This window comes from Hippoglossus stenolepis, chromosome 3 (genome assembly GCF_022539355.2).
Source record: "Hippoglossus stenolepis isolate QCI-W04-F060 chromosome 3, HSTE1.2, whole genome shotgun sequence".
NCBI classification, from domain to species: Eukaryota; Metazoa; Chordata; class Actinopteri; order Pleuronectiformes; family Pleuronectidae; genus Hippoglossus; species Hippoglossus stenolepis.
In genome coordinates, this window is record NC_061485.1 from 11,933,429 (window position 1) to 11,949,733 (window position 16,305).

Consider the following 16,305-nt stretch of genomic DNA (forward strand, 5'->3'; position numbering starts at 1 on the left):
TAGAAGATTAAAGACCATGGTGTGGTCTGCTCATCTCATCAATCTGCTATACAAAGTTGTTTGTGTGCAGAAAACTTTTCAGTGTTTCTAAGAATCGAAGAGACGCATACCTAATCCAAGGCAGGACACCCGCAGGCCCGACTTCCCAAGGTTTCTGTCAAAACAGAGAGAATCATTCACATTAATGCAGCACTGAGGTGGCAGTGATTTGTGATATTTACACCCTGGTGGTGGCTATGACCATTAGAGAAGGACTTAAAGCCTTGTTTTCAACCTTGATTGACCGATAAATCAAATCAAATACCCTATCACACTTTTGTAATGGGAGAAAAGCCTGTTCTGAAGGTTCTTACTGAAGTGGAATATTACAGCCATGGACGACATGAAAAACAGGGCTTTGTGTGGATCTGAAGCCTGCACCTACTGCAGCACTGACACACGTCGAGTGGATGTGTAGGGGAAGAGAGTAACAGGAGCTGACAATGAGAATGTGTGTGTGGGAATATGCGGTTTATGTATGTTTGTGTGAAATGTCAGGGAAGAGGAGAAGAGAAGGAGTGGGACTTAAACAGGCCCACCACGACATCCACTGAAATTTCACACAACACACCAGGATCCCTCAGCCGCCATCTGACTAAAATCCCCTACAGCAATGTAGAAGCACGACAACTCACAACAACTAAAGCTGGCATCTCGGAGCCTGCATGGTCCGGACAGGCAGCTCTGCTGACGATCACAGATTTGGTTAGGTTCTTTTATACAAGCTTTATAAGTGCTCTGAGATGCCTTTGGTACCTGGTTAAGAAGCAACATCATCACAGATGTGTTATAATCACTGAAATAACGCATCAGTTTCAGTTATTTTTCCACACAAAACGAGGACCATAGGACCCGTATTGGCTCAAATCTTTTCCAAATATATCTGATCTAAGAAATGATTAAATATACAAAACGAAATGTGCTACTTCTGGTCAGCCTCCTGCAAGAGATACGCTGGCAGTGTTAAACGATTAAAAAAATTTGTCCAACGGGGATGATGTAACATGGGCAGGAGTCAAAGTAAGCGTGTGGGAGGACAACTAATATATTTTTATAAAACTGCCTGTATAGAAATATAGTTGAAATGAAAAGGAGCAGAGAAGACAGGGGTCAGATGTGTTCTGTGAGTGTGTGCGTATCCAGATGTGTCTGTTACATCGCTCTGCCTGTGAGGACTGTGTGTGTAAGTGTGTGTGGGTGTTTTGTGAAGCCATGATAAGACTGTTGAATTGCTGCAGTGACTAAAAAAACACTTCTTTCAATGTGGTCTGAACACCATGTCCAAAACCACTGACTAAACTGTTTAAAATAAATATGTACATCTCAGCGGTATCATACAGCCTCAAAGCAAAGCAGGCTACAGTGGTCTACATTTGTGTTGTTCTAGAAACAAAAACAAGCTTTTCAAATGCTTTCAATTTTCACTTTTTTGATAAATCTACTTTCTTTTTTAAAAGAGTTAATCCACTTAAATGTTCACATCATCAAACATCATTAGCTCCACTCTTATTCCACTGAACTCCTCTAGAGGCTGAAAGAGACTCATCTATTTGTTCATATTTTTTTTATATATCGAGATTGAATATCTCAGGAAAAATCAACCATTTCTGGATCTGTCTGAGATTTCGGTGTGACTAAGAAACAAAGAAATTACATCCGCTTCATGTATTTTCCAAGTAAAGCAACTTATTTTCTACTAAGGGCCTCATTAAAAAGATCTGATTTGGTCAGTGAGGTCTGTAATCGTGTTATAGTTTGAATCCAAGAGGCTATGACGACATCTATAGGAGCCCGATGACTTATATGCGCACACAGCCACTTGTGAGGGAGAGAATGAGAGTGATAAGAGAATCTAAAGGGACCACGTGCCCTTACGTTGCACCGCGGTGACGAGGTTAACACAAGTCCCTTCTGGCAAATCACTGGAGCTGATCTACAATTAACTGGCTCTTAATTTCATGAGTAAAATACCCCCTCGGGGAGCTGCTGCTCTGCATCACTTACAGAGATAACCAAAACCAAAAGCAGCTTACTGAGTGAAACTGTTTGGTGGAGCATGTTTGTGAGAGTGTTTTTAATGATGGACTGAGCCATTTGTCATCAGTGAGAGCAAAATAACTTCACTAATAACTCTGCTTGACTGCATCATCCTTTAAATAGGCAGTAAACACAGTGGGTTTTGGTTTCCGAAACACAGTTGTGCTACTGTACGTTAAGCACAGAGCATTTTAAGCCTTACACTGTTCCAGATTTAAACTCCTAATGTGATTAGATGAATCCACGTTGCTTAATATGTTAATACACCGTGTATGTTGTGTGTCACTGAAATGCATAGTAAACAAGTCTAATTAGATAAACTGAGAGCAACTGTCATAACATGCTTCTAGAGTTGCGTCTTTTTCATCAGCATGTGTTCGGGGTTATCACAAAGTGAAGCTTACAGTGCAAGTGTTGCATGAGCATGTTTTAACCATGAACACTGCACAGTGCAGTGCCAGTGTAGTTAAGCACTTCCCCAATCCTAAAAATAAGTTAAAGGTATATTAGAATACACAGCTCTGCCCTTGCTGTTGTTCTCATTGCATGGGCGTCTCTTTGTCAGCACATTGTTGTGTTCAATATTTTACTAGACGGGCCTTGAATATTGCATTGTGTGTTACTGCGATGACCCCTCTGCCAGGCCTAGTAAGTATGCAGGGCTCGGGTTCCCGCTGAGCCTCAGTAGACATGAGCCGCAACAGTAAAGTCATCTATATCACACCCTCCTCAATAATGAAGGAGACAGGTACAGTACTGGATCAGCAAACTCACTACAGCTGCAGGGACACAGCCACTGAACAGAACACCGCAGCACATGGTCAGTGGTCTTGTTTAGTTTGAAGAACTAGATAACCTTTCACTGAGGTTGCTGTTAACATCACCCTTCTAATCCAATCAGCACAAAGCCCAAAGGGACGAGGCAAGGGCTTTCATTTTGGTATGTTGGTTTATTTAATTAAGGGCTGGCTTGGAGATCTATTTGGGGCTTGTTTACACACAGATTGCATTACACTTTAACTTGACACAATGAATTCTGCATGTCTAAGTCTATCATTCAGCTCTGCTGCTGACTTTGGCAGCTGGTGAAGGAAGAACAACTCTGGAAAATACGGGAGCTTCAAGACCTTCCACCAAGGTCGACATAACAAAAGGAATAGCAGATGACACCTAAGAGAGAGTCATTTATTATTGATCAATGGAATATAGATTATTGGATTGTTGTCTCTTGAGGAAAAAACATGAAATACAAAAGAGATAAAAGAGTAATAAGGGGCCTCAACACAAAATAGAAAGGGTGTATAGATAAAAATAACTAGTACTCCTGTTATTCCTACTACTAGCTGAGCCATTCTCACACATTGAGTTTAGCATATTTACTGTAAGCACTGCTAACTGTATGAATCACCTTGTTAGAATGGCGTTCAAATTGTACTCGCATAACACCCCAAAACTATCAGCAGGAAACAATATTCTTAACTGTGAAATACAATCTACTACTACAGGAGGAAGGACAGAAGGAAAGGTAATATAGATAGCAAGGATTAATATATGATAGTCGTTGAAACCCGGCACCACTCCACAACAATCCACAAGAGTTTTAAGTATAAAAGTGTTTTGACACATGTCATGACAATCCCAATAAGCAATAAAGTAAGTTAGTGTAAACGTAGCTGTAGCCAGAAACATGCAATCTACCAAGGTCATTAAATGTGTAGTTTCCTCTGAATAACACCCTCCCCTGTTGGGCCAATCAATTACCTCAATACAAACACGGGTGTGACCCTTCAGATTAATCAATAAAATGTTTACCACAACACAGTAATATGCCTCCGCCAACCTTTCAAGTTGCACATCACATCAGTCCAGATTCATATAGTACAAGTAGTGAAGACTCAGAAGGAAGTGTATGAATGTTTTAGTTACAGCAATAAACACATTTTGTGAGGTCACAGTGACCTTTGACCAGTAGACTCTGATCAGATCATGCTTGAGTGAACATTTGTGCCAAATTTGAAGAAATTCTCTCAAGGCGTTCCTGAGATACTGTGTTTACGAGAATGAGACGTAACGAGACAGATGTAAGGAAAACACACATTATGCCTGCAGCTACAGTGATGCACTGATGTGGAGACGTGAAAACGCCTGATGGATACACATACATTACTCCCTACAGTCTTCTGATGATGTCAAATATAACATCATTTCAACTAAAAGACACATTTTTATTTTTACCAAGTGATTTGGAACAAATTGGGGTCAATCCAAATGGTAATCTACTTTCAAATAGGTATTCACAATGTTATTTTCTTTTTGTATAACGTGGTGCAGATTATCAGACTACTTCCTTTTTTAATTTATTTTTCTGTTGTTCAAGAAATAGACATGTAGGATTTGTCTAAGCAGAGATATGCAGTTAGCCGAGTGCCATTTTACAGTATTTATGCATAACCACAAAAATCCCATTAGTCCATGAAATAAGAAATAGTAATCCAACGATATTCATTAAGGATCAACATTTATTATTGTGTTATTCTTAGACAAGGACATTTTTGTTCATCACAGCTCTAATCTGACATAACATTATTTAGTAAATCATCTGAAAATCAGAGCTGCTAAAATTCTGCGTGCTAACAAATTTAGCTTTATGGCCACAAAATGGTATTTGGGACAGCCTGAATACAAACTAGGCTATGATGATTCAAACAATAATTAATTCGTCAATATCATCCACCTCTATGACCATGAAAGGGTCAAATTGATGGATGATAAATATTCACCTTAATCATCCTTAGATCGTGAAGCTAGAACTTTAATTCAAATGTAGGATGACATAAGGTTTAAAACACATCAGCACCTCACACACGTACAGTTTGTTTGCAAGTCCTGATATTGATGGATTTCAATCCATTATTATACCTTATGTCATCTAATCTATTTCACCTATTAGCTGTGTCTGTTGTCTCATGGTTTGTATCCATGATCACACAAACACACGCACTGCATTCGCTACAACCACAGTTAGAGATGAGTTTAGTATGTGACACTGTCTTCAGAGTGTCAACTAAATGTTGACGCTTTCCAATATCCTGTAACTTTGTGATTAAAACTATGGCTGAAAGAATTCAGAGGGGTTAGTCTTTGTTTGCCAAATATTTCAAAACCAAAAAATATTAACAGTACAGTGAAGCTCTAGCTGCGTTGAGGAGGAGCAGGACTGAGTCGGAGAGATGGTTTAAAGTCGGGGTGAAGTCGGCGGACAGGACACGGTGATGAATGAGAAAACAAGGTCACAGAGCTGTAAAGAGAAACGTGTTGAGAGGTATGTTCGCTGAGCTGGACTATTAATACTACCTCAGCCGTGGATTTAACTTGGGAAAAACACACAGGCTGAATTCCACTGGCTCGTGGTAGCTGCAGGTGGTTTCCTCCTCCATTCAGGTTTATGTAACATCCATTCCACATAAAGGAAAGGAAGGGTGGAGGGAGCGAGGGAGGGAGAGAGGGAGGGAGGGAGCGACCAAGGAGAGATATTGGATTAAAATTGTCCTGACTAGGCAATAACAAAGGAGAAACCACTCTGCCCAGAAAAGCTCCGTATGCACATTTAAAGCAGACAAAGGAACAGTTCAACCCTGAAATAAAATTTCATTATTATCTGCTTTTCTGTATTTAAGACTTAACAGTCAAACAGCAATATTGTTTCTATTGATCCAATTACCTCCCATTTATCCCCAGTATCCACCTCATTGGCTGACACATGAATGGTTGTGCTCTTTGTTGTGCACATCCTCCAGAGTCTCACCACCAGCCTCTATTCACTTGCTGCCAGCTGGATGACCCTTTTCAGTAACTCAAGGCAAAAACAGTCAATTCTCTACTCATATAAAGCCAAAGATGGAAATTGCGGGGGCGAGTTGTGACTGGACGTGAATGTTAAAAGATGGGTTATTATTCAGGTGTGGTTTTAAGAGGAAATTGTTTTATTTTGATATATACGCTAATCTGCTTTCTTGCAGAGAGTCAGAAGAGAAGATCGATAAAGGGTTATGAAGGTAGAGCCAGGAAACAATTTGTTTAGCTCAGCACAACGACTGAATGCAGAAGAAGAAACAGCTATTCTGGGTGTGTCCACACTGATGGGAAATAAGACGACCAGTACCTATAAAGCTCACTAACGATTATTACATTATGTCCTGCTTAGTCCCTGGGACTTTTCCAGTTTTTATGCCTAAATCTGCCAAACAGCTGCTGGCTTTTTAAGATCACACATTTATAAGAGAGGTATTGTTTTTTCACGTCTAGCTCTCAGGAGAAAGTAAATAAAGCTATTTTCTTAAATCCTAAATTATTCCTGGTTCACAAAACAAGGCAACATCCTTAGAGAAGAAACACTAAATGCTACCTGGCATAAATTCTGACGACTGCTTTCACCAATCTCGTTTATTGACACTTGCATATTATACGTCTTTGGTAACTAACTGATCTGAGTCCCAGACATCGAGTTTATGAGACTGTTAAAATGCCGTTCAATGTATGTACAAGCTTATGCAAAAAAACATAAAAAACTTGGGTGAAGCTTTGATGCCAAAATAGTTATAATGTGTAAATCATACCCAACAGAAGAATGCAGTTGTTTTTTTCTATTGGGAAATGCCATTATGAGTGTCAGCCACGTTTCTCTCTCAGTGTGGTTAGCTTACGTTGACGGTTTACCACATTCAAGATTCAAGAGTTGGTACGTGTGTTCTCACAGGCAAAAAAAGACAAACCCAAAAGAAGCACCACATTAAACTTAGACTGTTGACATCAGTTCAGGCTAACTGCAAAAAAAATTGTCATCAACTGCTGAATAATATCACGCAATAACCTTCAACCTACATATTTCATGTTTCCCATAATTATTGCACTTGTATTTTTTATTTCTTGTTCTGAGGATGTTAGTTCTTATTTTGCCTCTTTTATCCAGATCCATTCCCCCTTTAAATGAACACATGCTCACTAATAAACTGTATACTTGTTTTTTTGCAGCATCACATGTGAAAGCAGTTCAAGACTACAATATCAAATGTGATTTCATTTGTGTATGTAAACAGCTTCATACATAAAGCAGCCAGAAACAAAGTGCTTTGTTGCCAATGGCTCTATGAGACAGTTGTCAATGGCAGTTCTTCTTCTCTCTTATAAACAGATTGCCAGCGCAGAGGGTTTTCTTCAGGCTAAATTTGTTTTGCTTCTAACTCTGGCATTTTCACAGGCTCTTGTCTCGGAATTAATCTGCCATCGCCCACAGGGATGGGAAATCTGCTATATGTTGAAAAGGAGTGAGGGGGACACTAACAATATAAATGTGGAGGATTCCAAGTCTGAGGTAATGAGTCTTATTATTTAAGCGCCAACATCCTTTTAAACTAAATATCATAGTCAAAGTACACTGACAAACTTTATATAGTGACATGAATGATTAAAATGTCTTTTAAAAAGGTAACAGAGAATCTGTACATCGGCACACGGTTGCAAACAAAATCACTAATAGAACAATTAATCAATCAATGAATAAATCAGAGATCAAATTATTGTTTTGAGTCAGTTATTAAGAAAAGTGTCCCAACTACTCTGGTTTCAGCTTCTTAAATATGAAGTTTTCCCGGTTTTCTTAGTCTTCTATGAGTGTAAAGTAAATAACTTTGGCATTTTGAATGTTGGTCAGACTAAACAAAAATATTTTTAGATGACAACTTGGGCTTTGAGGAATTTCAATGGACATTTTCAAGCTTTTATATAGATATTAATAGATAATCAACACATGGATCAGTGATTTAAAAAAAATATTGTTTGTTGCAGCCGTAATTATAAGTAAGCGACTGAAGGTTATTAGCATAATGGATCTAAACTGTACTAACAAGCCTGTAAGAGAACATCTTGCTGATAAAAACAGAGCAGAGACTGCATTGGGCACTGTATCAATTTAGAGAAAAAAACTGGTCCATCTGCCTTATTAAAAAAAATGTTGAGGTTAAATATTCATAGTACACATGACTAAGCATGATGCTCTTGGGTATATGGGATTTTTGCCTGCTGGCCCATGCTGTAATACTTTATTAAGCTAAAGAGACGCTTTTATTTGAGCTATAAGTGTTCAACAGATTTCATTATCAAAATAAGTCTCATTTCATTTCTAAAGCTAATCCGTCTCCTAACAGTATGCGGAATATCTAATCTACAGTGGTGGTTTTCAATAACCTCTATTGAGCATTTGTGCATCTTTAATTCAACCACTGGACTTAAATCAGTATTTAAGCAATGCTACAAAACCCAATAATCATATGAAACCCTGAAGGATATAACGCGCACACACACACACACACACACACACACACACACACACACACACACACACACACACACACACACACACACACACACACACACACACACACACACACACACACACACACACACACACACTAATTAAACTCTATCAGTGAGGCAAAGAAAGAACAGCTGTCTTCATGTTCTCCTTCAACATAACACTAGTGTGTCTCTCGCATGCAGACACACTTAAAGACACAGGCAAAATACTCCTCAACAACCCCCCCTCTCACTTGTTCTCTTATACACCAACGGACAGAAAGAAAAAAAAAGTGCATACAGTGAAACACAAGCCTACATCAATAAATGAACCATCCCACCGTTTGGCAATTTCTCCCAACACGCCCAGAGCAAACAGATGGCGAATGTTCTGTGCACATTTAAGATGGTACCTAAGTGGCTACTGTGGCCTGAAATCTGTGCTGTGGATGAGTCTTAGTATTTACATTAGAGCGGCCAAAGTGTACCGCTGCTGTATGTGTTTTCTGTTCAACAACCACAGTCTATTTATGATTCATATTTCAAGGGGGAGTAGAGGCAGTGGAAAGCTGGCTTCCGTGGTGAAGAGAGCCCTTAGAATGCAACGTCCCACCGTGCACCCACACTGACGATGCCCCAAATCTTACACCCACAGCTTTTGTCACCCAACACTGAGTGATGCATGATTTTTGCATGTGTGTAACAAAATACTGTAAAAATGGAAACCTAGTTTCATCTTTCAGAAAAATTCCCTTACTAGGGAAAAACTACTCCATAGTTAAGCACCAATTCAGTTTTCATTCTGCAACCACAGCTAATAGGCAAATGTTAAATGTGTATACTGGTAATTAACTGATATATGATAATGAGGTGTGTGTAATTTGAAGCTAGTAAACGTAGTAAATCTATATGTGGTTTCATTGATGAAGGAATATGCTCTATAAGTGGCCTTCTATTTGCCATATGTTAGAACAACTAATTTCAAGGTGAACTAACAGAGACAACTCCGGGGAATGGTCTTTTTTAAAGTAGTTTCTTTAGTTTCTCAGTTATTGATAATGATACATCACAACCCCACAAAACACTGTGGTGAGATTCAAATGCCATCCGCTTTCATAACAATGCCAGTAGCTATTTACTGGGGCTGTGACTCACTGTCAACATTATAACCAACAGTGGACCTCCAGAGATGTGAGGGATCCTGCTGAAAGTCTGGGCTAGGGCGAGTTATCTGTAGAGCTGCACAAGCGGAGGAGGTGAGTCAGCTCTGATTTACATGGCCACTGCAGGAAATGATACTGAGTGCAACGCAGCACAATTGTTTTATCGCAAAGTGTGGCAAAAACAATATCATGATTTGACAAAAAAAAGCTCAAAAACGCTGGAATTTTGTCTGCACGAAGCACAAAAATGGCAGATCCAACTGAAAGGTGATATGTTATCGATCTTAATCTCCTCGGTAGTACTTTGCAAAAGTTTACTTTCTATGACTACGCAAAGAAAATGTGAATCATACTCTACAGACGCTTCCCGAGTTAGACCAATGGAGAGAAGTGTTGATATCGGCCTGTGAAGCAGGGCTCATACGGGACTGACTCCCCACCTGCACTGTCTCACCAGTCTCTCAGATATTCCCCCATTCCCTGAGAGAGACTACTTTACATAATCATAAGCCATTTTGTGTGCATCATTAATTCAGTCCTGACTGAAGGCATTTAATCAATCCTTGAAGGTGGCGCAGGCTCTCATTGCTGAGTTTGATGATTTTAACCAGTGCAGCCATGCAGACCCGGTGTCATTACAGAAGGGCTCCGTCTCTGGTGAGGCGGCTCAGTAAAGCTGCCGCAATCCCTCCGCACCTTGAAAAGACGTTCACATTGATGTTTTCCCTGGCCTTGTGGATAAAGTCACTTTCAACCTGAGATGCTTCCTCGCCTGTAGATGTGAGCCGACGGCCTTGATTGAATCTCAAGGCTGCGACTCAGGGAAACAGAAAGGGATGTATGCAAATCAGGCTGATCTGAATTTCAGAGTACTATTCAGCAGGTTGGATAACCATGGAAAGTTTTGTAGGGTGGCTAAAGCAGCTTTAACTGTATTCTTCTGGAGCACAGTTATAAAACCACAAACATCTTCAGCTGTCAAAAGTGCAAAATGAAACTGAATTTAACAGAGAGAGAAAAAAAATCATGCGCTCTTAGATTAAAGGAGAAATACATTTCCATTGAAGGGGTTGGTAGCCTCAACTCCAAGAGGCACATTTGAAACACACTGACATGACAGATCATTCCACACTACTGTACTTCCTCTTGGGCATAGAGCCTGCACCAACATTAACCTTAGCACTCTCCATTCCTTTCTTCCCTTCTTTCTTTCACTCTCTCCTTCCTTCCTTCCTTCCTTTTCATTCCTACTCCTAAAAACACTATGCTGCACCGCCAGCACACTTATCCCAGAGCCTCATGCTGGATTTAGAGCTGCATTAGCTTCAGTTTATATAAGATACAGGCCCGGGTTCACGAACCAAGAGCCCGATATATATCTAAGACTACGCAGCAGAAGCAGAGAATGCAAACAGCCACTGGCCCTCGAGCAGAGAATGATTTTACTCATTCAATATCATTAGCCTCAATAATGACAGTGTGCCAACATGGCAGGCCTGCCGCTAGCAAATCAGATGCAAAGGATTGCGATGAACCATTCAGACAACAACAGCTCTGAGGGTGGGTAATGTGTTTCCTCGAATCAAGTGTTAGTTTCTTAGCCGGCAATTAACATAGCACTAATTTCCTCCTCAAAAATACAACAACAAAAACCCTGATTTATTCTGCTTTGAGGACACAACATCACTTTGCACATTATCATCTTCAGCTTTGAGGTTTAAAAAGATTAAATTCAAAATGAACAGTTATCTCTTTACCAATACCATCCCGATGAGACATTTTGTCCTGATTATAATGTTTGGTATGAACGATAAACTGCATTATAAAGAAAACAAATTACATGATTTTAATTAAGGCTCCGCTTTTGATTCCACTGAAGAAACAAACATATTTTATCCACTCCGAAAAGCACGTTTAATTGTATTTATCCTCTGTCACAATGAATAGCGGCACCCTGAAGCAAGATGACAGTACACCTTGGAAACATTGTGACTCAAACTGAGGATAGTAACTTGGAAGAATGTTACAAAATCAATTGATAATATAACATTAAGATAGTTACTGTGAGTAATTTTAATGTATTGTAAAATTTCCAGCTGTGCTAGTACGATAGGGATGTTGGTTTTTATTATTAACCTTGACAAGCTGATTCAAGTTGGCAATGCAAAGCAGATGCATTGCAAGAATGGCCAGCTTGCTGCACATTATCATGTTCCTACGTTACCATGCAAGATAATTCAAACTCATTTCCTCACTGATAATGACGACAGATTTGTCATCTTGCACTACTGGTTAATTTGCCTTTCACTTACTCCTCTATGTGCCGCACCTCCATATGCTTTTAAAGATATTCCACCAAGTAATTGTTTTTCTGCCTCCTTATCAGCTCTCGTGTAAAAGCCTGAATAATTAAAGGAATTCGCCACACAAACAAAAGACCTTTGAATTTTGCTACAAATGCTGTTCTGCATGTAAACCACCGCTTAAAGGTTAATGTGGTATGGCAGAAAAAACATGGTCGCGAGTATTCAGGTCGTTTCTACACTCAAACAGGTCAGATCATTTCCCCTTAAATAAAATAAAACACATTTAATCCACACAGGCAGTAAGAAAGCAACAGAGTTGTAAATATACAATTTAGTGGAAATTGGTAATCGACTGAGTGAAGGGGTGTAGATAAATATTCAGCCCAGCATCATGTCAGCATTGTGTATAAAAGCTATAATTATGTCAACGTCTGTTCCCTTTCCATTTAGAGAGGCTTTTTAATATGACAGCATTACTCTGATAGTGGCATATGGAGCTTTGACTCAATGACTGGAAATTAAGTTGATCTGAATATTTCTGCTCTATGTTTAAAAGTATTGCAGTGATAATCTATATAAACCCACACTATAAGAAAGTATCATTAAAGACTAGGACTAGTGTTAAGTTACAAAAATTAGTTCTATCAATAACTAATTAGTTTCCCCTTCAAAGCTGAACAAATGCAGTTTACTGTGCTTTGTTTGTAAAGCTTGTTTACGTCGCTCCTGCACAGAGCAGATTAGACATCAATTGCCACTAACCAAATACAAATTATATGCAACATCACATCTTAAAGTCAAAGATGAGATGAAATAACAAACTGAAAATATTTTTTAGATCCCACTTGATAGATAAATAAAAGTTTGGGGAGGTTAAATAATGAGTCCTTGTCATGATGAAGCACTTCATTTAACTGTGGCTCTTAAACAGGTGGTGTGTGGCATATTGGAGAGAAAGGACAAACAAAGACAAACACATTGTACCAAGAGGCAATGCATTTGATGAATCATCATTTAAAATATACTGGAGCAGGTAGCAAATCCCCCTATGTAATTTCATTTATATATTTAATAGAATGAAAGTTTTGGGGTCACATTTATCAGTTAACCTTTTTAGTACCCTACCGATACTTCATGCCAGTCCTCATGCTTTGCTCGCTGGAGGTAGGCACACTCTGAACAGAGAGTTGTCCGAGGCTGCGAGCCACCATCGCCACAGCTCTGAACTTGCTGCGGGTGCCTGTGTTGGGGCTGTTAGCGTTCTGTCGGTTTAGCCGGTCCTCCGTGGTGCGGCTCACCCCCCCACGATGGTCCGTGCACACTAGTGACACCTGCATCTTGGATCTGTCACACTCGCAGATAGTCCCAGAGGTGGAAAGTCTGAGGATCCACTGAAGAGTGTGACACTGTTCAGTCTGTAGGATGTTAATCCGACCTCAAAAACTGTGTCTGATGAAGTTGCGATAAAGTCACTGACCAAATCACAATGGTTAATAAGAAAAAAAAAGGACTGCAGAGAAGTGGGAGGGCAGAACAGAATGTATTCAAACGCTGAAGGACCGCTGATCAGGTGAAAACTAAATCCTCTCAAAGGAAGTCCAAATCCAAGCACAAAATTACAGCATCTCTGCCTCCGCTGGTTTGAGAAACAAATTAGGAATCACTGCAGACAAATACAAAAAAACGCAAATCCAGCACAATTTAGGGATTAAAAGAAAAAAAAAAAAAATTTCTACAAATCACAGCTCAAAAAAAGCAGGGGTTGTGTGAGTTAGCCCCAGCAAGTTTTTCCTTGATTCATCCAGGGGTCCTCCTCTCGCTTTATCTCTATATCAGAGATCATCAGGAGCTGGCGAGCAGATATAGAGTCTTGCAATTTCCGTTTTAAGCTGAGCTCAGTGCAAGAGATAACACCTCTTGCTTCTGAGCTTCAAGAGTGGAAACGCATAGATCCACGCAAAGAAATGGAGAGGATAAAACATGACAGACAGTTCCAGGAGGTTTTCATCTCTCCCGCGAAGCCCACCTTGACAGCTGCTCTGGGTCCTAAATAATCTCCTGGAAACTACAGAATGTTAGCAAAAGGGCAACCCCATATTCACTTCCCCAGCTCTGGCCGTTGCCTGGATTAAACTTACATCTGTATGCCTTGTGCTCAGCATAAAGCAGCACACAGGCAAGAGATGGGAGGGGAGGGGAGAGAGAGAGAGAGAGAGAGAGAATGTGGTGGGAGGGATATGAAGAGAAGCTGCGAGGAGGAATATTCACAGAGCCAGGGAGCAAGGCATTGAAATCTGTTGTGTTTACAGCAGCTCCCTCAAGAAAAGGATAGTGCATTTTTTGTGTTCCTCTTTGTATGTCTGTTAGCCTGCAGTGTGGTCTAATATAGTTTATTGTGTCAGGAAAAAGGAAAGGAAGCTGCGTGTTCAGTGGCCAGGAGCTAACTCCAGCCTATGGCCCCTGAAAAGGCGACTCTCACGTGGGTCTCTCCAACTGCCCATGAAATATGCATTATGTAACTTTATCTGTGACAATATATGTCAAAGGCAGGGATGTCACAGACATATCTGAGATGCTGTGTTTTTGCCCATAGACCCTTCTTCTCAAATACATTTTTTCAAAGTTGTTGTAAGAAATTATTTAATGTTGCATATTCTTAAACTGAGCAAAGTCTATTCAATCCAAAAATAAATTATAAAAGGTGGCAGGATAATGCTTGAAAAGCCAATTTCAGTATATCGTCTGTTATTGCTTAATAAAAAATGATCCGAATAATAAATACATTTTTAGGTGAGCCGGAAGGGTGCAGGTAAGAGTAAAGAGCAAAAATATAATGGTTGGAGGATTAAAATAAACACCACAGTAATTGGACTCAATGCAACTATGGCTACAGATTGAAGAGACATTAGATGAGACACCCGCTACCAGTAATGTGATACTGAAGCTTATCGGAGTGGATCAGCTCGTGTGCCAAGGAGATAATTAAAAGAGATGCCATCAGGAGCAGACATGTATAGTAAAGTATAGTCAAAGAAGCGACCTCCATCAGAGAAATCCAGCAAACAGGCTGTTGCTAACTGACAGCCCTATTCTTGGAGCTGTGACCTTTTGGTCTCCTGGACTTAAATAGAACCCTGAGGGGAAAGGGTGGTTTAATTCAACTGAAATCTGATTTAAATTTCACATTGTGTGCAGAGAGCAGCCAAGCTAAGCTCAAGAGGGCTCCTTCTCTTAACAAAGACAGAGTGTGGAGTTTAAATGGGATGCCCTAACCAACAGTAGACTGGGTGTTTGTTTGCATCAATCTCAATAGCAGTGGCAGAAAAAAGATTTATGATCGATGGGCTTGTGTCACCTTCGCAGAGTTATGTCCTGCACTCGTGGTCAGGTGGTGTGGAACAGATTTGGGGCTGATGCCATTCCCTCTACCATCTGCTCCACTTGACCAGAGTCTCTACACAACAGGGTAAGGTCCATATTCGCCTCCACTGCCGTGGAAATGTGATGCCACAATCCACTCCCCTCCGCTCCAGGGGCCCCAGGAGTCATGACATGGGCAAGGTACTGAAAAGTGGGAGAGGCCAGGGACAGGAGCTGAGGCGGCACAGATACAGTGTCAGTCTTCTGCTCCATGCCAAGTCCACATAACAAAACTGACAAAAATCCGACAGCAGCAAAAAGGAAACATTGCAGCAAAATTCTAGTCGATGTCTTATAATATTCATGTACTGGCATTTATCAAAACGTATATACCATATTGTTGTGGCTTTTACTGACCTGCCACAGCTTTTTATGGCCAGTGAAACCATGTGATGGCTGATATCTTGTCATAAAACTCCTTTGTTGACCCTTGATTTATCTGCTTCTAAAAATCTACACATTTATCGACTGGTGCGCAATGCAAGGTGCAGTAATCAGTACAAGCATCATCCGATGAAATTGTGATTCATCACCTAAAAGGAATCAATAAAACTAGTAAACTACTTTTTTTTTTAAACATATCCCTCCATTTTTGCCTCTTGCCACCAGATGCATACCACACCACAGTCAGGTATAATCTCTCTGCAAAATCTATACTCACTTTAACAGTCCAGTGAAAATGTCTGAAACAAAAAATTACAGAACACATGCATTGACACTGTTTAATTAACAAATATACTAGGAGCTATCAACAGCTACCCCCAAACAAATATGTGAATCCAATAACCCATGCCTGTCACACGTCCTATGATTTTCACAACAGGCACATCTGCCAACTGTCTTCAGATTGACAGCATGTATTTCATCCCTTTTGACTGTATCTGGAAACCAAAGAGGGACCAAGAGACCAGATAAATAGAAGAGACGATCATTAAAGATGACAGACACCTTATCACTGTGTTGATGACATGTGGTTCTCATGGGAAAAA

General features: G+C 40.0%; 1 protein-coding gene across 4 annotated transcripts in view; it reads right to left on the bottom strand.

Moving 5' to 3' along the window:
• Positions 1-16,305, bottom strand: part of kcnab2a (potassium voltage-gated channel subfamily A regulatory beta subunit 2a) — a 74,914-nt gene that overhangs the window by 14,176 nt on the left and 44,433 nt on the right. For 3 of the 4 annotated variants that reach the window (XM_035151762.2, XM_035151763.2, XM_035151759.2), the window contains one exon: positions 111-154. In XM_035151762.2, coding sequence (XP_035007653.1) covers positions 111-154 — 44 coding nt within the window. Of the gene's footprint in view, positions 1-110; positions 155-13,021; positions 14,059-16,305 lie in introns of those variants that run through there. The other variant, XM_035151758.2, reaches the window with a different exon arrangement.